The 25,382-nt window shown below is 37.6% G+C and overlaps 1 protein-coding gene across 1 annotated transcript; it reads left to right on the forward strand.

The window, feature by feature from the left end:
• map3k7cl (map3k7 C-terminal like) lies at nt 1-25,382 on the forward strand. The gene is made up of 5 exons (XM_006628202.3): nt 1-394; nt 2,656-2,736; nt 4,986-5,047; nt 18,113-18,228; nt 22,860-25,382. The coding sequence occupies exons 2-5, from the start codon at nt 2,661-2,663 to the stop codon at nt 23,038-23,040; spliced, it is 435 nt and encodes a 144-aa protein (XP_006628265.1). The 5' UTR covers nt 1-394; nt 2,656-2,660; the 3' UTR covers nt 23,041-25,382.

Consider the following 25,382-nt stretch of genomic DNA (forward strand, 5'->3'; position numbering starts at 1 on the left):
CATGCCGACAACGTCCCTCAGCTGCCAAGCGCTGTCTGTGTTGTAAGCTATCTCAATGTGAACATGTTCGGAGGCGACTGACTGTGTGCAGTGAAGAGCTTGCTAAGCACCCTTCGTGAGAAGGTTTCTCTCAAGACATCCTTGTGAGCATAAACGGGCATTCCCATCAAAAACCGAAGACAAAATCTAAAGCTCACCCACAAAGAAGGGAGACTAGAGTTTAGAAATACACCAGAGAAAGGACGGTTAGTAGCAATATGCAGTCTTTACCCATCTCTGGTCTTAACTTATGAGTGCTGACAGCAGTTGGCTGTCAGATCTTTTGTTTGTAGGAGAGCAAGGCAAACAAGGCTGGCCCTGGTTTTACCTCACCCTTAGGATTGACTTCCTAAAGGTAAGTCAGTGTGAATTAATATTGCCTTTATCCTTTTGTTATTGGACCCTTATTGAAGTACATACTGTATAAATAAACCATGGCATGATAGATTATTGTATCTGGTTAACTTTCACCCAAAATGTGCCTGTAATGTTTAACACAAAGCATCTTCTCTCCTGAACTGGAAACTCTACTGATTTCTAATCAAGTGTCAGAATACTGTGCTGCTCTGTGCCTACTGAGTTTCATTCTCAGCTTCTAGTAGAGAGTAGTTCCTGCCTTCTCTAGCGAGCATGTGTTTTTTAAATAATTTTTCACTGCTACAGTGCTTTGTTGGCATTGGCAGCTTGCAGTCATTCATTTTGATCTGTTTCAAATATAATATTGTCATTTTCAGATGTAGCTGTTAGTTTAATTTTGACAGGCACAAATTCAAATGGAGCCAAATTAGGTCCCTCCTACTTTGAGAAACTTTCTGTTCTGGAACATTTAATATGACAGTTTGTATTCAAACAAAATTGTCTCTACTCAGAAAATGAGGAGTAACAGTGACAGACTGGCAAGATACACTGTTGCACTTGTTTGTATTTTAATACAATTGATTTATAATAGTAATGTATATTTCAAAATGTGTGTATTCACTGTTTTATCCTGTTTATCAGTGAAGGTACTGTAGTATGTTAAGTTTTTGTCTCTATCCATGTTGGGATCATGTTTTTGTTTTACGAGACCCAGCTGAAAGGCGAGCCTATGTGATTTGCTTTGTATTTTCTTTTTGGTTACAACAGGGTTTCTGTGGTAATTCAAACAATTCAACAGGAAAAGTGTTAGCAATATTGACAATATAAGGAAGAAGGCCAACATTTCTTAATCAGACTGATAGTTTGGACTTCATAAGCTGTGTTTGTACCTTTGAACTTCCACTGCTTTTTTAAATCTACTTTATTGGATAGATAGTAAATAGATGCTCTCAGTATGTATTGATTGGAGGTTGTATATCATCATTTTCAATATACTTTGTCATACTGCTGGACATTAGAGACTGAAAAATTATGTTGAGTTGTTTCAGGGATAAATTACAATTCTTTATATATTAGTGTTTGGAATTGTTTTGAGTTTTCAGCTTTGATTAATAACACAAGATTCAAAATATGCAAAAAAAAAGCTGAGAATAAAACAATATTGTTTAAATATTTTATGGTACAGCTAAAACCACTCCACAAAATAGAAGTATTAATTATTAAAGATACAAGAAAGTTAGTTAAAATAGTTCTTCAAGCTGTGGTAATCATAGAGGTTTAGAGAGCTTTGGGCCTACACATAAGCCTAAGACATTTCCAACAAATAACCAGAACAGAAATAAACCTTCTCAATACAGTTTAATATGGTAAAATTTTGATGGTGCACACGTTAATTGGCTTCTGAGAAAATTGTCCCTGTTGTGATTGTGTGTGCATGTTTGTGCATGTTTGTGCCTGTGTGTGTTCTGAGGTAGGCTAAGGTCTTGTCCAAAGTGTATCCTGCCATGTGGTCATTGCTTGTGACCCTGTATCATTTATTGTGACCCTCACCAGGAAAAGTGAGCCAAAAAAAGAATTAATTTCCACCATGCTTAAGGCCTTTACTGTTCAAGGTCTATGCTATTCACTTATCAACAGGATTCCATAAGACTTAGAATATTGGGTAACAGTAACTAATCGCCAAGCCATGACTCCTACATAAAGACCTGGTTGGGAGAGGCCCCTCAATATCCATGGCAACCCTTTGAAAACAATCTCAAACCAACAGTGTTGGATTCATGTTACACTTATTTCTGGCAGAGATCTGGGCAGGGAAGAGGCATTTGGAACATGCCTGACAATTGTTAACAACATCCTTGTGAATCCCTGGACCAGACAACCTAAAAAAATCTTGCTTAGGGTTGTCCCTCAAATACACAATAACCCCCCAAAGCATTTTTACAGGGTACTAAAATTATTTTATTACTGAGTCTTCTAAAAAATCAATAACAGCTGAAGACTAAGTTCTCCTCTTAGTTTAATATGCTTATATTATACTGTATATTGACTTAAGTTTCAATTTTAAATTCAAACACATTATTAGTGTAATATGGATGATTGCAAAAGAAAATCATTCCAATGACAGTGTTGTTTTATAATTGATTATTGTATGGCCACTTTTGTTATTCAACACAACAGTGGGTTCACTGATTTATTATAATCGGAACCCATTGCTCCTAAATAGCTGCTGTTTCAGTTAAGTTTTGCTTTCTTTAAAAGGATAAATGATCACCACAACAAGGCACGTGTCTCCTGATAAACCAGAAGTCCAAATAGCCTTCAGTTTAAATGATTCCACAGGTAAGAGGTTAATTTCTGTTGTCTCATTTTGGTATTTGAAAAGCCCAAGGTGATTAGGCTTGAAATCGAACAAAGTCAACCTAGTATATTTCTTCAGAATAGATGTTGAAACATGAGCTAGTAGGCACAACTGGAAAACAGAACCCAAAACAGAAAACACTTCTTTGCTCAAAGGGTTGTGGGAGTATGGAACAAGCTATCCATTCATGTAGTTGAAACTGATACTGTGGCATCTTTCAATAAATTGCTGGATGAGATCCTTGGATCATTTAACTACTGTACTAACAACCAAGTGGGCTAGAAGGCTGAAGGCTAAAAAGCTTCCTCTCATTTGTAAAATGTATTATATTGTTTTTTCTAATTTAAAGCCATTTGAAGTGCTAAGTGGTTTAGCCTCTTCACTACCGCAAAAATGCTACGTTAGAATTTTCCGTTTATGACATAAAATACATATTTTCTTTGTAAGTATCAAGAAGTCTGCCAGTTTTCCTAAAATATCTTACCATCTAGTGGGGTCATATGTGGCAACTAAGACTACTGTATATGGCATGGTTGTTTTTTGAAAATGAGCAAAACACTCAGAAATTAAATTAAAATTGACATTGACATTTAGCCTTGACAATTAAATAATATGTTTTTATCAATATATGTGCTCCACATAAAAAGTGACACATCTGTCACACCTGGACTGAGGGGATAATTATTAATATTGTAACAAAAGAGGTACTCTGGTTTTAAAAGGACATTGCCACAAAAAATAAGCTTCAAAGAAAAGTAAAGGGATGCTGAGATTCATTATCATGGTCTCATTTTTGTTTCTTTTTGGTCTTAATAAAATCACCCGTCTCTCAGTTTTCCACTGGGTTGCTCTGTGGGAAACTTCCAGAGCTTATTCACCATAGGCCTTTGTGTGTTTTATCAGTTTAATTTTAGTCATTCTTTAGCCTGGCAAGTGTTCTCTATTTTGGTAAGCTTTGGCATTTTAAAAACAAAATATCACCCTAACTGCACAGTGGGACTCTCTGCTATACTGCTGTCAAAGTGTTTTACAGCTATTCAGCCAAATGCTTCAAGAGCAGCTGAACAGCTGACATCCTGGCATCATATTTCCTGTTTAATACCTCTATGGCGCATGATTCACTCATTTGCTTTTAGAATACTGACCTCTATTTAAAAACATTTAACACTTCACCTGCCACTATTGACTTCCTACTTGACTGTGAACACTCAAGAGTAGTCCCAGAACACTTGGAAATTGCAGTCTCTTTATACACTATAATATACAAAATTTTATATTAACATAATTTCAAGCCTTAATTGCAGCAAAACCTGGACTTAAAGTAATGATGACTGTGACACTCCCACATTGTAGGAGACCTTAAAAATGTTATGGATGTTATAATTCTTTTTATAATAATTCATTATTCCGCTAATTAGCTGACACATTATCCAAGGCGACTTTACATCTGAAATAACAAAAGACCTGTAAAAGTTTAATGGTGCAAAACACAATCTAGAGTAGTGTAAACTAAAAGAAATTAGTTAACACAGTAAAGAAATTTTTTAACTAAATAATTCAGTACAAGGTACAGAAATTAGAATAATTAGTTGAACAACAGGCTCTAGAGGTACAATCAATATATATCTGTGTACAATTATATACTGTAGTACATTACATATACTGTACTTACTGGATATATTTTGCATTATACAAATTGGCATGTAAAGTGTTTTGAAAAACTTATGTTTTTTCTACAGTACTAAAACATATACACTAACATACATAATACATTACACAATTGTGAAGCTGAAAAAATACACTTCTACAGCAGCCCTAGGACATATAAAAACATAATCAAGCATTCTCAGGGCAAATGCTGTGAAGTGACACCTTAATGGCACCAACTCAAGGGTAATTCTGGTGAATTGTAACTGAATCCTGCTAAGACCAGCCTTGCAGGGCATAGACCTAATTTTTAAACAGTTCCAAAGAAGCTGACAATAAATATTCATTGGAGTTTAGCAGTGCAGCCACTGTGAAGTATTTTAAGTAAGTGTTCTTTTTGTGCTGATAATGTTGCACTTTTGCAGCAGGACACTGAGCAGGATTAAAGAAAAGGCTAGGTAAAGCCTTGTATTGATTTCTGTATATAATGTTTTGCCAAAACATATTTTAAAGAGTTTCAATTTGCTCTGCTAAAGAAACTTTGTTGATTTAGCATAATGTTTTTTGGTCCATTTTTTTATAGATCTGAAGGATGCTGAAGAGTCATTACCCTTGACTTTTCCAGATCTTGAGCAGCAATTACAGGTAAGTTTTAACACCTGAGTAGCATTGTGGTACTCCAAAACCATGTGACATTCCTAAGAAATTTATGGAGCAGTCAATTTTTGAACAGTACTGTAAAGTATAGGAACAACATGACAGGCTGGGCATTGTCACTGATAGCTGGGTTCAGCAGGAGATGTTGTTACAAAGTTTTTACTACTGTACATCCTATAGCCTCTTACTTTAATAAACTAAAATGATGGGATGAACCTTTTGTGAGGATCTGTGACACTCAAGCTAGAGGACACGTGGAAACTAAGCAATGGTGTATTAAAACTAATATCTGGAAGCACTTCTTTACACAAAGGGTTGTGGGAGTCTGAAACAAGCTTCCAGTGCCCTGGACCACCAGGTCCACTGGTATCACCTGCAACGCTGCCACTATCAGCTCCAGGAATGGGTGGAAAGTTCAACACAGCTCCTGGAGAAAAAAAAAACTGATCAGGTGTTGAAGCCTGGTGCTGCTCTGTAAGCATCACTACTGTCTGGACTGAATCCAGTCTTACTCCCAAAAACAGAGAGGTCTGAAGCAGCGACAGAGAGCTCTTCCCCCAGTTAATTCAAATCCCAGATCAGTTACAGTAGGTGGTACAAAAGCAGTATAAAAGTGAAAGGAGTAGATTTAGGTGTCCTCAGATTCTGAATGGACCAGAGAGAGTCATCCCTTCATAGAACTGCAAAATAATTAGAATAAAAATCTTTGTCTCAATGAAAGAGTGGCACTAAGAAGGTTGCACTACTGTGTAACAGGAAATTCACCTCCTACCAATGCAGCAACTAGAAATGTCTTTCCAAGGCTGGAGAAGAGAGCCAAGCACTGAGAAACTGGAGATAGAAGCTCCAGTGTGATCAGCAATGTGATGTGAATGGCCCACAGGTCAGGAACAACTTTTCTGTCTAGTACAGCAGCTGGTCTGCAGCCCTCAGGACCTGCAGCATCAGCAAGAAGATGGTCAGTAGGAGTGAGGATGTTCGGGTATGCAGGTCAGCTCTGAGTCCCTAAAGTCCGTTAGGAAGGCTTTCAGTTGCTCAGTTTGAACCTTAATTGAATTAACATTGTAATTAACAAAAGCTTTTTAAGAGCTTTCTATTCGAAATAATTTGACTTTTTCAAGTTACCAAGGTTTTTTTTAGTTCAGGTAAAATCTCTTTTCCAATACAGAAAACAAATCGAAATGATTTAATTTGAATATTATGAGCTGATTTGGGTGTTCAATTAAATAAGCCCTAAAATCCAGCAGAAAATGGGCTCACAAGGAAGGAGAGCTGGAAGCCTTAGTATTTGTCCATATTTTAATGGCTGTTGTTGGGTCAAGCAATGCATCCACAGTAAAATTAAAATACACATGGAAACTCCCTCAAATATTGATGCAGCAGCTATGTCTTCTGTTCTGATTAAATCATGTACATGAACAATAATAATAATATAATAATAAACTTTATTTTATATAGCGCCTTTAAAGGTGGCTTCTCAAAGCGCTTTACAGGATGACAATAACAATAAATAAGAAGACTACAACAATAAATAAGAAGATTTCACAAGATAGGACACAATTATAATTACAACAATACAACAATAACAATAGAGGAGACCGTGGAAGGTGGTATTAAGAAGAGCAGAGGGGTGAAGAATGGAACCAGTTAAGTAAAGGCTTTTCTGAAGAAGAAGGTTTTGAGTCTGGATTTGAAGGAGTTTAGAGAAGGTGACTCTCTAATATCTTTGGGCAAAGAGTTCCAGAGCTTGGGGGCATAGCGGGAGAAGGCCCTGTCGCCCATACAATGTAGACAGGCTTGGGGGACAGTAAGGTGGGCAGAATTTGAAGAGCGGAGGTTGCGAGGTGGGGAGTAGGGCGATAAAAGTTCAGACAGGTATTGAGGTGCCAAGCCATGTAAAGCCTTATAAGTGAGCATGAGGATTTTAAAGTCTACGTGGAATTTGACCGGAAGCCAGTGCAAGGACTCCAGGATTGGAGTAATGTGAACACTTGCACTAGACCTGGTCAGGATTCTGGCTGCTGAATTTTGGACATACTGCAGCTTGTCCAGAGTAGATTTAGATACCTCAGGGAGTAGAGCATTGCAGTAGTCAATTCGAGAGAATACAAATATGTTGATCAGCTTTTCAGCCACAGTTAATGATAGCATAGGGCGTAGTCTTGCGATATTTCTAAGGTGAAAAAAAGATGTTTTGACAGTATGCTGTACATGTGGGTCGAATGTTAAGCCAGAATCGAATATAACCCCAAGGTTTTTCAATTTTACAGAGCCATCTACAGACAGGGTTACAGGACTGGCTTTACGAAGTTGATGGGGGGTACCGATAAGCATGACTTCAGTCTTGTCACAGTTAAGATGAAGGAAGTTTTGAGTTATCCAAATTTTTATGTCAGAGATGCAATTAGATAGAATAGAGACAGCCACATCAGTGTCGGGTTTGGTATGGGTGTATGTTTGAGTATCGTCAGCGTAAAAATGAAAGCTGAGGCCATGTGATCTTAAAAACTGACCAAGTGGGAACATGTAAATGCTGAAGAGCAAGGGGCCCAGTATTGAGCCCTGGGGGACACCAGACTTGACAAGACCAATTTCAGACCTGTACCCAGAGAGAGAGACAAAGTGACAGCGATCAGTGAGGTAAGACTTAAACCATTTGAGGGCAGTGTCAGAGACTCCAAACACAGTCTCGAGACGAGAAAGTAAGATGTTATGGTCAACAGTGTCAAAGGAATATGGAAAGAGAACCAGAATCAGAAGCTATTAGGAGATCGTTGGTGACTTTGACTAGGGCGGTTTCTGTGCTGTGAAGTTGACACGGAAGCCAGATTGGAGGGGTTCGAAAAGGTTGTTTGTCATGGGTGGTTATGTAACTGAAGTGTGACAGATAGTAAACTTATAATCAGATAAGTAATCTCTCCAGGTCTGATAATGTACACTTAGGCCGGAAAGACGCCACCAAGTTTGCAAGAGGCTGCCTTCATGAATCGCAGATGGTCATTGTACCAGGGGGCAGGGCGAGAGAAGGAGATGGTTCGAGTTTTTAAAGGAGCAAAGGTGTCGAGGGTAGATAAGAGCATTGTCAAGTAACTGTATTTTGTCCTCTAGAGGGTCAGAGGAAGAGAAACACGATAAGGAGAACAGAACAGAATTAGCAAACCTTGGGTGATAAATTTATTGCCAGTTGCGGAAATTTACAGAGCTTGAGGGGGAAGTGTTAGAAACAGGTAATTCCAGATTGAAACAGGTAATTCCATATTGAAGAGAGATTCCTTTTACCAAGCAATAAATGTAATCAAATTATTTTCAAGCTTATTTACCCTCATAAATCAGATAGATTTCCAACAAATTGAGTAAATGTGCTGCAAGCAAGAGTATTTTCCAAAGAATGGCGTTGTTATATGCGATAAATTGATATCCACTAGAGACCGCCAAACCACAGCTTTGTTTTCTCTTACCATGAGGAAGGAAAAGCAGACAGTGATACAGTAAACATGCTCCCCAGCCAAAGGTAAGAGAAAAGAACAACTGTGTAAACACTGTGAAGAGGAGTTTCCTATAGTTTTTCATTCACTGCCCAGAATGAAGATTAATAAGGCAAACAGATTTAATGCTGCATACTGTATGTATGTAGAGATATCTGAGGGTTGGTATGTGTCTGTTCATGCTTAGTATGCATATTCATGCTTACAACTTTGTGTTGATAAAAAAACAGATTTTTCTGAATCGACTATTTTCTTGGACTGCAGTGCATATTGGAAGCACATTTTCAGAATATGCCAGAATAAACCCTACTCACTTAGTGGACTTTAATACCGTGATCATCAAGCAAACAAGTTTGTGAAGCTCTAATAAGTCACTGATTAAGACAGGCTTAGTTACAGTATGTGTTGCATTTTAAATACCTTTAATTGTTCATATAAATCGCATGGGTACAAAAATGTGTTGCCTTCCATATGCAAGTTAAATAAATGCTGCTACTACTTCTGCCCCAAGGCTCTTGGGTCCTGGGTTGGATTCAGACCAGGAGCATTTATGTGGAGTTTGCATGTTTTTGTATATTGAGTTTCTGTCCAGGTTAATTGCCTATATTCCCTATATTGCTCCTTCCCATCATGGTGTATGGGCCCTGAAATCAACTGGTATCCCAGCATGGTTGTAGTCCCACCTTGAACCCTGTACCTGTCATGTTATGCTCCAGCTTAAAATCTAACCTAAGAACACTCTAAGAAAATGGATGGAATGGCCAGTATGGCCCCATGTGGAAGCATTTAAAACTGAGAACAGGAGAATGTTTTTACCCAAAGGGTTGTGGGAGTATGGAACAAACTACCCAGCAATAATATTGAAACCAAAACACTGGTTTCTTTCAAGAAACAGCCAGATGAGACCCATCACCCTCAATTACTGTAACTTCTAACTACTAAATAAATTGCCAGCAGCCATGTCACCCTGCAATTCACATCTGGCAACCCGCTGAAGCTAAGCAGGTGTGAGCTTGGTCAGTACCTAGATGGAGACCTTCTGGGAAAAACTAAGGTTGCTGCTAGAAGAGGTGTTAGTGGAGTCAGCAGGGGACGCTCACCCTGAAGGTCCTAATGCCCCAGTATGGTGATGGGAACACTATACTGTAAAAAGGTGCCGTCCTTCGAATGAGAAATAAAACCAAGGTCCTGACTGTCTGTGGTCATTAAAAATCCCAGGTGTTTCTTGAAAAAAGGTGTAACCCTGGCATCCTGGCCAAATTTCTCATTTACCAATTAAGGGTTCCTGGTAATCCCTTATATATGAATTGGCTTCATGCTTTCGCTGATGTGTGATGAGTGTCTGACGTCGCATCATCTGGGTGGGTGCTGCACATTGGTGGTGGTGGAGGAGAGTCCCCATTATCTGTAAAGCGCTTTCATGGAGTGTCCAGAAAAGAGCTATGGTATAATACTATAGGTATAAGCAATTATTATTATTATTATTATTATTATTATTATTAGTAGTAGTAGTAGTATTATTAGTAGTAGTATTATTATTATTATTATAAATGAAGAGACACTAAAACGTTTCAAGAAATGTGCTCCAAGAATACATTTATTTATATTTAAATATTCACTTCAATTCAATTTATGTTTATATACTGTAGGGCCTTTCACAACAAGGTTGCCCCAAGGCGCTTAACAAAGCAAGTGACCATACATGTTGTGAATACAGAACAGAAAAGACCAGAAGACATCGGAGGAGAGGTACCAAAAACTCCTTAGTAAGGAGAAAAAAATCTCTAGGGGTCCAAGGTCAACTGTTTGTCTAAACCCTTTATGGCATGCTAACGTTATACAATTAAAAACAGGGTATTAATCCATCTATCATGTCTTCTGTACAGTATGTCAGTACTCCATGCAGATCTCTGTAGACCAGCAAAATTATCCTAGCTATATCCACAATGTCCCTCTTGGATCCATGGCATCAAACTCAGATGTAGCCCAACCCGGGCGCCATCCGGACATGTGAGGAGGAAAATAGAATAGTTTAGTCAGAACAGATGTATCTTTCTGGTGGGCCAACATACAGACACACAATGACATGTACAGCAGCACCAGCAGCCATGGTTGCAGCAGGCTATGATGTAAGGTGTGAGTAGGCTCGGTTGAAGTAATAGGTTTTCAGTCAGGATTTTAATACTGAGATTGACTTGGCATCCCAAACATGGGATCCATAAGCTAGGGGCCCTGTAACTAAAGGCTTTACCGTTTTTTTATTAATGTGTGGAATATGAAGAAGACCTGCATTCTGTGATCTAAGCGGGCGACTTGGATTGTATACATTAATAAGTTTAATTAGATGGACAGGTGCCTGACCTCTGAGAACCTTATAAGTAAGTAGAGGGATTTTGAAGTCCGCCCTGTACCTGACAAGAAGCCAGTGAAGAGAGCTAAGTCTTAATACAACTCAGGCACATTTATACAGTCACAGATGAAAGAAGATGTTCAGCTGAAAAATGTTATTTGTTGATTTATTTAATTACTTATTTTTTTATTTTGTTTATTGAGCTATTGAGCTATGGTCAATATCTATCTATATCTTTCTAATCTTAATTTAATAGAAATAAAATATTTAAATGTGTTTTTTTTACTTTGTTGGTATCCAAGAACCTTTTCCCAGAACTAAAGCGCACATTACACCCAAAACACATACCAACCAGCACTATGTCCAAAGATTTACATAAGGAGTGATTGTAATTTTCTTTTATTTGACCTCATTTGTATAAATACTGGCTTCTACTGCCTATAGAGAAAATAGGCATTTTAAACTGTGAAAAATCCAATAAGACGTAGATGTCTATACAAGAAGTAAAAAGATTACTGTTCTTCATCTTTGAAAAAATACCAACACATACAAAGCAACTATCTGCAGACCCACATTAAATAACTAGACAATAACATCAAAGCAAGGAGATACCTGTGAAGAATATCAGCATTAACAGACAAACATGAACATGCTTGGGCACATTCTGTTCTGCTATAGCTTTATGAAAACTGATTTTACCTGTAAAACAGTATTGAAGAAACATGTGTTTCCAAGGTTTCTGAGCCCTTTAACAGCTACACTATTGCTATTGGTCTGAGGTGCCTTCTTGAGCGACAGCTTTTCTTCTTTTTTTCCAATGATGTTTGCATTTGTGTCCTTCTTCTGGTCATTCTTGTCCTCCTCAGATGTTGTGTCATTTAGTGTTTCCTTGGGAATTTCATGATCTATGACTGCTGTAGAATTTATAAAAAAAGAACGTGGACTTTGGATAATGCCAAGTATGCACTTACATTTGCATTTGGGCTTGAACTTAAAACTGTAAAAGCAAATGGTAGAGGAAATAAATCAAATGTTACAAGCACAACACAACTATAATAGTTTAGTGGTTGATACCCATTACTAAAATCAGATTTGCATGAGTGAGCTATTTTGATACATTCATCCACACTGAACCTCTAAACTCCAAACACCACTCATGATGAACTGAAGTTCATGCAACTGATGATGAAGTTTTGCAACTGGTAAATTTGCAATCAAACATTTACCGATACATGCTTGCCAAAATATTCTGAATGATCCACCCAGTAACACAATGGACCTCTGCGAGTATCAAGTTTTTCAGTTAGAGTAATTTTTAAATATCACAGGTGGTTAGCTGTGCCAGCATGCGTAGGCTGCAAAGGAACAAGTAATAGGTTTATTCCATGCTGAAAAGAGAAGAAAGAAAACACAATGATACGACCATGGAGGCTTCTTCAGGTGTAAGAAAGACAGGGCAGTAAGCAAGGTAATGTAGCAGGAAACTAAAGCTGGGAGAGAGGAGGAGCAGGAGGCGGGAGCAGGGGACAGGCAGAGTGGTCAATCAGGTAGTGTGGAGTCAAGATAGGTGAAGAGAGGTGTGAAATGAAACCTACCATGAATAGAGAGAATTTAGAAGAAAATTAGCCTGTTGTTGAGAGAAGACAGAAAGTATGATCCTAGCAGCAGGATAATTTAAGTTTCTGTCATATTTCTGATGTAGGAGTTAGAAAAACCATCTTTGAGAACACAGACGGAGAGATTAGTGTGATCATGGCCGTCAGAGGTGAAATTAGAAACAATAGACAAACATTTTCTAGACATCAACTTCTCCATTAACTACATCCGACTCTCTACTTCAGTCCATTACAAACCCACTGATTTACTATCTCCTGTATAGCTCATTTCACCCCAAACACACTAAAAACTCTCTCCCTTTTTCACAGTTCCTTCGGCTACGACGACTCTGCAGCGACGACATCGATTTCCAGAACCAAACCCTCAAAATGTACTATTTTTCATTAAACAGAGGATACCCTAACAGTGTTATTGACAGGGCCCTTGCCTGAGTCAAAAACACCCCTCGGACCATCAACTTAATCAGGAACTCCCACCGTAACAACCGCATTCCCTACCACCCCAACACACTTTCTATTCCCAGGACTATTAATGACAACTTTTCCATCCTACAGGATGATCCCTCCATTGGGGCCCTCTTTTCTGACTGCCCCATCATCTCATATCGCCGACCACCTAATCTGCATAACCTTCTTGTTCACAGCTCCCTTGACCACCCTCAGCAATCATCCACACCAGGCACTTTCCCCTGCAACAGAGCTCGCTGTATCACCTGCAAGTACATATCTAACACCACACTCATCCAAGGCCCCTCAAGACAATTCCCGATCACTCAGATGACATTGTGTATCTCCAGCAACCTTATTTACTGTATCTCTTGCAGTAAATGTCCAACCATCTACATTGGGGAAACAGGAAAGGCTCTTAAGATTAAAGATTTCTTCAAGCCTATTGTTTCTCATTTCACCTCTGACAGCCCTGAACACACTAATCTCTCCGTCTCTGTTCCCAAAGATGGTTTTCCTAACTCCTACATCAGAAAGACAACAGAAACTAAAATTATCCTGCAGCTAGGATCACAGGCTAATTTTCTTCTAAATTCTCTCTATTCATTGTAGGTTTCATTTCACACCTCTCTCTACCTATCCTGACTTCACACTACCTGATTGACCACTCTGTATGTCCCCTGCTCCTGCCTCCTACTCCTCCTCTCTCCCAGCTTTTGTTCTCCTGCTACATTACCTTTGTTTACTGCCCTGTTTTTCTTGAAGAAGACTCTACAGCCAAAACGCAGTGTTTTCTTTTCTCTTTTCAGCATGGAATAAACCTATTACTTGTTCTTATATATATTTCAGTCTTTATCTATGTTTTTCAGTCTTCAATGAACACTTATTCATTGCAGCTAACATTAGTATTAATTCCATGTGTATTAAATGAATGTAGGAAGGGGGGACCAATATTAATATAGATCCAGTATATCACTGACCCCTGGCACACAGTAAATTGGAGCTCTGCTCAGTAAATATACAATATGTATGTACAGTATACAGTGCCTTGCTAAAGTATTCAGAACTTGGCACATTTTTCACATTATGTTGTTTTAAAGCTTTCCATCATGATGCTGAAAATTATGACTGCATATGTATTCCAACCCTTTGCTTTGGCAAATGCACATTCAAAATAAATATAAATCTCAGGATTTCAAAATAAATACAACTGTATATCTATCTTAATAATATATCAACCTTCAACCACAAAAACCAAAGAACTTTTAAAACAACTCAGGTATAAAATTGTATAAATGAACAGATGAGGAAATGACAAAAAAAAAATCAAAGACCCTTAATATCTCTTTATGATGGTGAAGTTGATCATTTAGAAGTGTAAGGCATTGGATGCACTGTCTAGATCAGGGCATCACTCCTAATGGAGCAGCCAGTCAAGGAGGAAACTGGTTAATGAGACCACCATGAAGTCAATGGTGACTTTTAAAGAATTAGATAAGTACCTGAGATGGGAGAAAACATCTCTGGTTCAATGTACTCCAGTCATCTCACAAAGGGGTTTGTATAGAACTGAAAAGAAAACATCTCACTTGGGGTTTTGCAACAGAACACTTTCTATAAATGATATTGCAAACATGTGGCAAAAAGCTAGGTGGTCAGACCTGCCAACGTTCGGATTATTTGGTCTAAATGCAGAGTATTACATCTCAAACAAACCCAGCATGGGGCATCTCTCAGTCAGCAATCTTCCTGCTGTTAAGCATGAATGGTGGCAGCATTGTGTTATAGTTCAGCAGCCGGGGATGAAAAGCTCATCAAGACTAATGGAAACATAGATGGAACAAAGCACGTGCAAATCTTAGAAGAAAACCTGCTTCAAACTGGGACAAAAATTCCCCTTTTGGCTGGACAGGAACCCAAAGCACAAATCTACCACTGCACTGGATTGACTTAAAAAGAATAAATTGTGTGGCCCAGTCAAAGTCCTGACTGTTGACTCTTACTGCTGCCTGTAAGTGATCCCCAAGCAACATGAGAGAGCTTGAGCAAATCTGCTATGAAAAATGGGCAAAAATTGCACCTAGCCGATCTGTACCATTGGCACAGACTTACCTAAAAAGACTTGCAGCTGTAATTGCTACTAGAGGTGTCCCCACAAAATATTGAACTCAAGAGCCTGATTAATAATGCAATCAATACATTTTAGACTTTCCTATTTAGTTTCTGCTGACATTTACATCAACTTTTCTAACCCTTAGGAGTCTTCAGTTTGAGCAATTAGGTTTTGAACTCAAATATTCAATCTAAAAGAAGAGTATAATTTTGTAATTTCACAAAAAGGGAAACCCTAGGAAGGATATGAATACTTTTGCAGAACTATATTCTGTACTGTATGTGTGCAGAGTATATCCTGGTATTATAGGGCGGAGGGCAGGACTGTACCTTCGGTGGGACCCAGTCCATTACATTGCATGGTCCTAGTCAGTATGTCTTTAGGAGGTAGGAAGAAATACAAGCTCCCAGGAAAAACCCTGAAAAAACAAGGAGAACAGGCAAACTGCAATCTGTAACCAAACCCATAACCTCATAGGTAGCAGCACTTGCATTTTTGCTTATTTCTTTTCTACTGGGTATGCATTCTGTTTATGGAGGCATGAATATTATATATAATGTAATATTTATAGAGTATATTACATGTTAAATTTCTATTCAGTTCAGACCACCATATACTGTACTACAGAAACCAAAATGCTATAGACAACGAAACATACTGCAAGATGTGTCTTTGTCTTTGACACTTGGTAACTGTCCAGATTTTAATTTAAATATCAAACATGTTCAATTAAGGGATTAAATGCAAATAACCAACATTTGCTGTTTGTTAAAAAAAATCTATATTTTAATTACTTACAATACATTGACCATGATTAGGGCATTGTCCAAACCTTTTCTAAGGTGTGTGGTCTGAAACCTTAGTGTATTTAGTATTACAGTATATTAGTACTTATTAAACACATGATCTCAGACACAACAGAAGTTAAAAGGCATTCAGAGTGGGAATTAAAAGGGAATTAAAACTTCAGAAAGAGCTAGTCAGAGTCTCAAAGGGAAATTTATTTTTAACTTGTCTGTTCTGTCTCATACTGAAAGCAGAAGTAAGAACCACAGGGAACACATGGGAAGTGGTGTTGCCATCGAATTTCCATGTGTTGTAACTGTTTTCAGAGCATGTGTGTGGGCTGCTACTGTTCGTCCCCCATGAGGGTTTCCCTCTAAAAACCCATTTTACAGTTGCTGTGGCTTCACGTATAATGCACTTCATTTCTTTCCAGATGGTCCCACTTATAAGAACAAAGACTCAGGCTCCTTTGGTTCAATTCATTCACTCTTGGGAAGACAGAGTAATACTGTCAAAGACTTGCCAAGACATCATGTCAGAATTTTCCAATGTACAAAAGCTCTGAAGTAGGTCTTCCTGAGATGTACAGTATATTGGACATGGACTTCTAAATAGTCATCCATCCATTTGCTAATAGCTTCATCCAACACTTTATCCAATACAGAGTGCCTATTTCAGCAAGCAACAGGCGCAAGCCAGGATACACTCTGGACTGGACGCCAGTCCATTGCAGGGCACCATCAAAATTACACCAAAGCCAAATTTCCCAGAAACCAATTATACAGTACTTCCAGAATGTCTTGGACTGTGGAAGTAAACCGGAGCATCCAGAAGACCCACATGAACACGGGTGTGCATACTAACTCCACACAGATTGAATCCAGGACCCTAGCGCTTCAAGGTAGCAATGTTATCTACCTCACCACCAAGTCACTCTTCTAAATAGACTATCTATAATTCATATACGATACAATAATATTATTTTATTATCAGAAACTAGTTTGTGTCTAAGCAGCTATGTTTCACACACAGAAAAGTACCTACAAAACTCTACAAACAATATGTATAAACTTCACATTAAAAATGAGTAAAATTAGTTTAACCCACACATATTCCTTATAGCACTCCTACAGGAATCCCCACAGTTTACCAGAGCCTGAAAGTTGACTCCCCCAACAATCACAATTAGCTGCTCAAATTGCACAATATCCCTCGTATATCTTGATTTTTAGGCTTTTTTTGTGTGTATCTGTTTGCAGGTATGATTAATGAAGTATTCTACCTCCCATCTCAAATTCCTTAGATATTTTGCTAACATGCATCTCTCAGAAGGGGCTCTTAAAAAACAGACAATACGAAAATAATTAATTTGAAATGTATCTGTACAGTTAGAGCACACAATAAACCTACATTACATACTTTCATGAAGGAATAAGCTAAATGTTTTGATTGTATTATTATAACTACATCCATTTTAAGCCAAGTTACTGTACACCCTTGGATTTGGAAATTGAATTCTTGTATATGGGACCAATTTGAAGAAATAAACATGTTAGCATACTGTATGTTAAAAGAAAAGGAAATACAAGATACAGTATTATTATTTATAGCTCAAGGTTGGACCTTTCATCCATTGTGGGTCACCTCCACATCCCAAGTGCCATATAAATGCACAGGATTACTATGATTTATTTAGCAATTAGCATAAGCAGTACAGTACATAACAACAATAAATTCATATAAGGGAAAATGAGGCATTAATGAGCAAATGTGGACCCTTAAGAATCTTCACTGGTATAACAAGGGAAAAGCAGAGTAAGGATTAGTAAGGCGTGAGAAAACATAAATATAGATACTGTATATGGTAAAATGATGAATGAGAAATGCTGTGTCGTAGTAAAGTAAATGTGAGTTTTAATACTATAAAATCGGTGGAAAAACTACAAAAAATGCTGCACGAAATTATCGACATAAACTTTTATTACTGTCTTTCTCAGCTTTTTTTGGGGTTGCCCTGTTTCTTTAGTCAGTCAAGTGAAGACAAGAGTGTCATCTTCATGCCAGAGGCAGCTTGCTTAAGCTCTCACAGCAGTGCTGAGAGTTGACTGGCCTTAGCTGATAGGCTTATCACACTCCTTTCAGTTGTTATTTCTGACCTGCTTCTCAACATGCCCCAGCTTCCACTTGGCTTTTATCAGAATGCTTATCCCTGCCTCTTCTCATGCATACAAATTCATTTCTTCACTTCTTCTCCAGCCGCTGCCTCCCTATCAGTCATTGCCTGAATCCCTGCAAGTGTACAAGGACCACTGCAAAATGGCCAAAGAGTTTCACGATGTCAAGAAGGAGATTGCTCGGCTGGAGGAACGGAAGTAAGTCATTGCAAAAAGGAGATTTGGAAAATGCAAATTGACATCTTTTATAGGAACGGAGCATCAGAAAGTTCACAAAACAAGCAATATTTTGTTGCCAGCTAAATAGGTTTTCTGTTCATATCTAGGTATGTTGTTTGCTGATGTCACCCTTCCTGTTTTGTTATGTCATTTACTTTCACTTCTTTAAGGTAAGAAATGTCCAATGAAAACAAATTTCCATTTCACATTTCCTAATGCTGTTAATATTACTGGCTCAGTAACTTGGCATAGGTTTCAACCACAATTCACTATGCTACTTTCCTTTTGAAAACTATCAAAATAACTTCTAGTTTTATCTAAGCCCCCATGCATGAACTATGAACAAATACAGATTTGTACACAGAGAAACAGGCTACTTAGACTTTTATGTTCTCCCTGTGTTTGTGTAAGTGTCTTCCGGATTCTCTGGTTTCTTCCCACAGTCCAAAGACATACTGGTCGGTTAACTGGCCGTGGTGAAAGAGCATACAGTGTTTGGGTCTGTCTGCCCTGGGATGGGCATGGGATGGACTGGGATGGGCATTGGATGGACTGGGATGGGCATGACATGTGGATGGGATAGACTGGGATGGGCATGACATGGGGATGGGATGGGCCCTGGGATGGGCATGGGATGGACTGGCGTCCCATCTAGAATGCATCCCACCTCGCACCCGCTGCTTGCAAGGATTGGCTCTGGCTCCCCAGTGACCCTGAACTGGATGAAGTGTTTAAGAAATGAATGGATGGATTATCTTGGACTTGTATCAAGATATAAACACTATAGCTGTACTTATAGATCCAAAGAAGGAATGAGAACCTCTTTACATTAAAAGATTACAACGGTGTCTCTTCCGTGTCACTCTGGCCCCTGCCCCCTATTAAAAGCTTAGTCAACTTTATTTTAAGTTCACTTTGTATATGAAATCAGGGGATTTCCAGGTTGCGTCAATGTTTTTATTTTGAAGTTTTGAAACCAACTCCATGGTAATGAATATTGCATGTCTTAAAAGCGCACTGTTGCTCACATGTAGAGTAGGTATTCACTATTCAACAATTTTAAGTCTAGTTCTGAGGTTAGGCCATGATTGAGATAAGGCAGAACATTAAAAGTACAGCTGGGGGTGTGTAGAGTGATAGGGGAATTCCATCTGTGAATTAATTTCAGTTCAGGAGAACTTGGACGGGCAGTTGTTTTCTGGACAGCTTGAATCAAATCATGTATAACTACAGGTTACATGCTCTAGTGTTTGCAAAAAAATGTCTGGAATCTTGAATAATCACACTGTAGAAAGAACTATTTATCTTATGACTCCTATACCAGTAGCTTCAATTACATTGCTGTGGTTGAAATATTCCTTTAATAATCATAATCCCGTTTCCCTGAACATAACTCAACAAAAGTGTTAAAAAACTGTCTGTTGGGTTGGGTTTATTTATTTTTACTGTAGTGAAACCAAACCATACCATACCTTGGCTGACATTTTAGGACACATTATGAATTAAAAAAAAGAATAAATGTAATTGTTTTAATAAACCTGTAATTGAAGCCATTAAACCTTGCAGAGTCCATTGCCAGTCTGACACAACTCCACACACTGTGCTCAGCACTGTATGATCTGGAGGTAACCATACTGATGTGCTGTGGCATTGTTTAAAAATACACCCTATCATTACATCAATCACGTGTTACAGTACCTCTAATACCTTGTTATTTTCAAAATACGTCATTATAAAATACCTCTCTACTCAATCAAAAACAAACAGCAGTAAATATTCTGAAAAGCCCTATCTTCCCAACCCATATTTCAACAAATCGCTAACGTTAAAAGTTATTTTTTTATTACTTTGTCTTAAGATGCTCCCTGAAAGTCAGCTTTTAACATAATATTTTATGTGCCCTATTCAATGAATCATCCTGCATGAAAACCCCTTATTTTACTGAAAATTCTAATCCCTAGCAAAAGAAATAGGGTAATGATCTTCAAGAATTTGCCATTAAGGCTGTAGAACTAAATGCAGTACACTCTAGGGAGTCACGCCTTCATTTTCCAGGAGTATAAGAGACTTTTGTAACTTTCCGGACAATGCCTTGAATACAAGAGTAATTCCTTCAGAAAAAATATGTTACTCTACATATGTTAAGAGTAACATTTCATAATGGAGTTTTTAATGAAAGTTCGGGAGGAATGAAGGCAGCCGCGCTCATTCGACACAGCTGCTGCAATTCTCACTAAATCCTGACGTAAGCAACCAGTCTCCATAAATCTCTTAAAAAGATGTGCTAATATCCCAGATTAGGTCAGAAGGATAGTCCTGTTCTCCCATCTTGACTTTAGGCAGTGGGCTGTAGCATGACCCTAGATTTATGTGAAAGAAAAAAATGGCAAAATCATAAATGTATACTTTCACTTATTCAAAGGAAATAAATAACAAGAGCCACATGTTCTATTAGTCTGAACTGATTCCATCTCAGATTTGGGCCAGTGGCCAGATGTAAATAAAACATTTCTATATATGACAAAAGTACTTGTCCAGAAAAAATATAGCAAATTCACCTTATACAGTTGTAGTTAACATACATCATTACAAAGGACTTTTAAAGCTTACAAAATGAATCACAGGGAAAGCAAATCAGCAAAGAATCAAACCTTGTTTATTAAAATCATGTTACTTAGTGTCTTTTGAGGATCCGCCTCTTGAGGTTTGTTAATCTGGTTCTTCTTATTCCCATCTTCATTAGCTAGTCGCTTTTATGGGAGAAAAAGATAATACGTTTTACATGGAATAAGTTTTGGATTTATAGAATTTAACATAATATGAACAATAACAGAAGACATGCTCACAGAGGTAAGATTATTACACTTTGGTGCTGGAAGGTCAGAAAAAGAAAAATCCAAATAAACAGCTGTTTATTACAGCACAGAGTATAATCTAGATAAGAAATGCAACTACAGCTTATACTCAGCATGCGCATGAAAGGCGAGAGAAACATACTGTACATTACAGTAAAATTCCAGAATAAAAAGGGAGCATTTCCCGGGGTGCTATCTGCATGGAGTTTGTGTGTTCTCCCTGTGTTTGTGTGCATTTCCTCCCACAGTCCAAAAACATACTGGTATGTTAATTGGCTGTGACTCACCTGTGATCAGGAATTGGAAGAAGTGGCTAGGAAATTAATGACTGGGTGAAGTCTACATTTCTTCACAGTCTGAGAAATTCTTTTGCTCAAACATACATGAGCTACACACAACTGGTTGTGCATTATTGCCAAGACTCATCTGAGTTTTAAGTCATGGGACAAGGTTGATTTTACTTCTACTGTGGTAGGAAACCAAAATAAGCTCTGGCCTGATGAGTCACTGTGGCTCTGATACGGAGTTTACTTTTTTTGTACTGCAGCAACCAGTGACACATACTGCTCCCCCATATGCTCTGAAATGAAACATAAGAAGTTGCATTATTAACATAAATCCTTAGCACTTATCAAATCATTAGTTTTTGAGTTCAAAGGACATATCATTCTATTGTGTTTATGTACAGTACGTGCTTGCTGTTTATAGGGAGAAAATAGAAAACACTGTGACTTGGCATGAATGTTTCAGGGCACTGTGTAAAATATTTATTGGATTAAACAAAACAAAAATGAATGTTCACACTTCAAATACAGCAATATTTGTCTATAAACAAGACTTCATTTTCCTTTAATTGGCTATAGTTCATAGTGCTTCCTTGTCATTTTAAAAGTCAGTTTTCTGCTTTTTTTATGGCCTAACTACAATGCTTAGTTTGGAATTTATCCAAGGTTATTGCACCATACTTTACCGTACCTCCCCTCAGCACAACACAAAAAAGCTTTTCTGTGTACAAAGGCCGGTTTTTACAAGCTTTTCCACATGTTCCTTTTTTGTGTTGTTGATCTACAGAGGCATATCAGCATAAACCCTGTAACAGTTAAATACTTATCAGCAACACACAGGTTGTAAGACTGGAAACAATCCTTGTCTCTGTGCTCTCTGCTGTGTTTGACAGGAAACTCAAGTGTGTCACAGGGAAATGCCCTGCTGAGATTTCAATTCCTCAATTTGATTCATTTGGAAAAAAAGGCATAGAGATTAATTTTCCGCATAAAATCAAACAAAGAAACACACACGTTTTCTTTCAGCTACAGTAAATCCCATTCATGAACAGATTTTTTTTTCTGCAGTGTTTGGCTCACGCATTGGAATTAAAAAAATCTGCAGCACCGGCAGATCAGTTTTATATTAATGATGATAATAGAACATGACGTTTTTCCTGACTTTAATGTAAGAGTTCATCTTGACATTAAGCATGGGGAAGGAAACACAAATTTGACACTTTTGGTCAGTGTTAAGTTTCATGTCCTTGAACTTACCTTGAACAGATTTTCTGAGTCAGATTTTTTTCCACTCTGGTTCTGATGGAACCAAAATAGTACAACGTCTCAAATATATTTTATTTTTTAATTTCAGCCCACTGTTAGTTCTAAATTTAATTCTGGAACTTTGAATGCCTCATTCGTTGCAGCTGTTACCAGTTAAAAAAGTATAAAATATGGGACTATGACAGATTCCTCTTTTTTGTCACAGGAAAGAGCTGATAGCTGCCCTGGTTGAAGATGAAATGATGAGCCAGGAAGCTTCTCATCTTCAGGAGGAGTTCAGCGTGCTTGCCGAGGAGAATCGGACGCTGATAACAGTCCAGAGCCAGCGCAGTGAGCAGCTGGAGAAACTCCGCGTACTGAACCAGAAGAGACAGGGATCCTCATGACCCTTGCAGTAGGACCTTTAAGCCAGTATCAGCCAGGGCTGACGATGGAGTAGCCTAGCCCTGCCAGTGGATTTCTGCAATTCCGTGGCACATTGTGGTTTGTACTGCTCTTTGAGAGAGGCCCCAACACAGAGGCCAAGGAAAAACAAGGTCATGATGTCTTGGGAATGGAATAGTGCACACAGTGATGCCTCTTCATTCTTGCCCTTCAGACTGATAAGTAAAAACTACTACTGGGGACACTCTGAAACCTACTACTAATAGTTGGTTTGTCTTTATTATTTCCACTCCAGATACATCAAAATGTTTAACTGAATTATAGCATAATTAAAATTAGACAAATTAGGAGTATTATTAAAGTCCAATGTAAAAATGTTTGAATCTCATTTGCAAGGTCTATTGTTTGTTAGCTCATTTGCTTTAAATGTACGTGAAATGGCACCCATGACAATTTTTAGAGGCCATTTAGAGAACCAAACCGAGTAAAAACTGTGAATGGGGACTTACATGACAGAAACACAAAAAAACTAATTTTGCCTTTTTTATAGAAACTTTGTTCCTCATAATAGAACCAATCCAGACTTTTAAACAAAACCAGACAAAATGAATATATAAAAATAAAAAAAACTAACATATTAACTTAACTTTGGTTATCTAATTAAAGGCCTATTTGTTATTCTTGAGGTCTTCAACTAAAAGGTAATTTCAAAATTGGTTTTCTAGTATTCAAAGTAAAAACAAATTAATATAAAAATTGTAAAAAATATTTAACTGCAATCAGTGTATTTTTTCTGCAACCCATGTTCAATGTATACACTAATGCTAAGAGTTGAAATCTTTACAAAAGGTAAAGTAAAGTATTACTCAGGTGGAACTGTTTATTGAAGTATTATCAGGTACTGTAATCTACAGATAGTACAGTAATTCAACATTAAGAACAGATGTTTGAAGTTGTGCTACATCATTAAAATAAAACAGAGAAATATTTGAAATTCCTTGTGAAAGTATCTGAATCAGAAAACATAGACAAATTTACAAATAATTTAATCAGGCTATTACACTAAATTAATTTTGTTTCATTAGAAATTAATGTTTAATTAGAAAATGATAAACCTAATTTTTGATAAGCCTGTTTTTATTCAGTTAAATAAGATATTACCTTAAGATGGAGTAGGTTTATCTTCTATATCTTCTCATTTTCTTTCTTTACTCCACTTTATCTCACCACTTCACCCACTATACAGTATCTCTTTCCTCCACATACAGTACCTGAAAAAGGCTCTACAGCATAAACTTTGTGTCCTTTCTTTTTTCTTTTCAGTGTGAGCTTGTTTCTTCTCAGCTCCCCACTCTTCATATTTTGTTGCCTCCAAAATTGAGAATTGTTTTTTAATTGTTTTTTTTCACTGGGAATAAAAATTCTAACAAGATTAGGTGTCACCTCGTTGTGTTTTCTGTGGTCTTTTGTTTGATTCTCCTGTTGGCTCAAAAGATACTCTCTCATGCTAAATAACTGCTTGAAAAAAAAAACAAGAACAATTACAGAAGAATCTGGAGAAGCATAATAGCAAAATCAATTAGGAAAGTGTGGGTGTCCTAGTGGTTTTCAATTTGTGGGTGCAAGCGTATACGAAATACTCAGGTAGGTCACTATTGTCTGTTTTAAAATGTAAATTTGAAAATTACAGTTGACATTATTATTGTAGGATTTGTGTTAAAACTGTGAAAGGATGGAATCAGTGGTATCCATCTGCTTGGAGTATGCAAGATTTGAATGGCAGACACTGTGAAACAGCATTTGCATGTTTTGGCAATCAGCATTCAGCAGGATTGTGGCACAAAATGTGACACACAACTTGCAGGTACAATATAATTTTCAGGAACCTCTGCAACAGGAGACCAGAATGGCAATACAACTAACAATTATCTGTATGTTTTTTTCAAAGTACATTTTATTATAAATCCAAGTGTTTTTGTACAGTATATACTGGTGGGCCATTGGGTTAAAAAGCTTAAAAGCCAGTCTAGAAAAAGATTATTTTTAAATAACTCGTGGCTGAAGTCTGCAGCTTAAGAAAAGTCCATTTTAATTGGGATGTTCACACATCTGCAATAGAAATCATACAGCTTCTGTTGCAACCTTTTAAGTTCTATTGGCATTCCTTTCTCATCTGTTTTCTCCTATACTGGTCTTTTAGTTTGGCTGACTCTAGATGATCTTCATCTGAGTATGTGATGGGCTGGGGCTCCTGAATTGTTGCTTCATGTTTGAAGGTTCTTGGTGTATGCTGTCTCTGGGTACATGTACTTTGTTAAACAATAAAGAATTGTTCTCCAAGAAA

The sequence above is a fragment of the Lepisosteus oculatus genome, chromosome 5 (genome assembly GCF_040954835.1).
Source record: "Lepisosteus oculatus isolate fLepOcu1 chromosome 5, fLepOcu1.hap2, whole genome shotgun sequence".
NCBI lineage: Eukaryota > Metazoa > Chordata > Actinopteri > Semionotiformes > Lepisosteidae > Lepisosteus > Lepisosteus oculatus.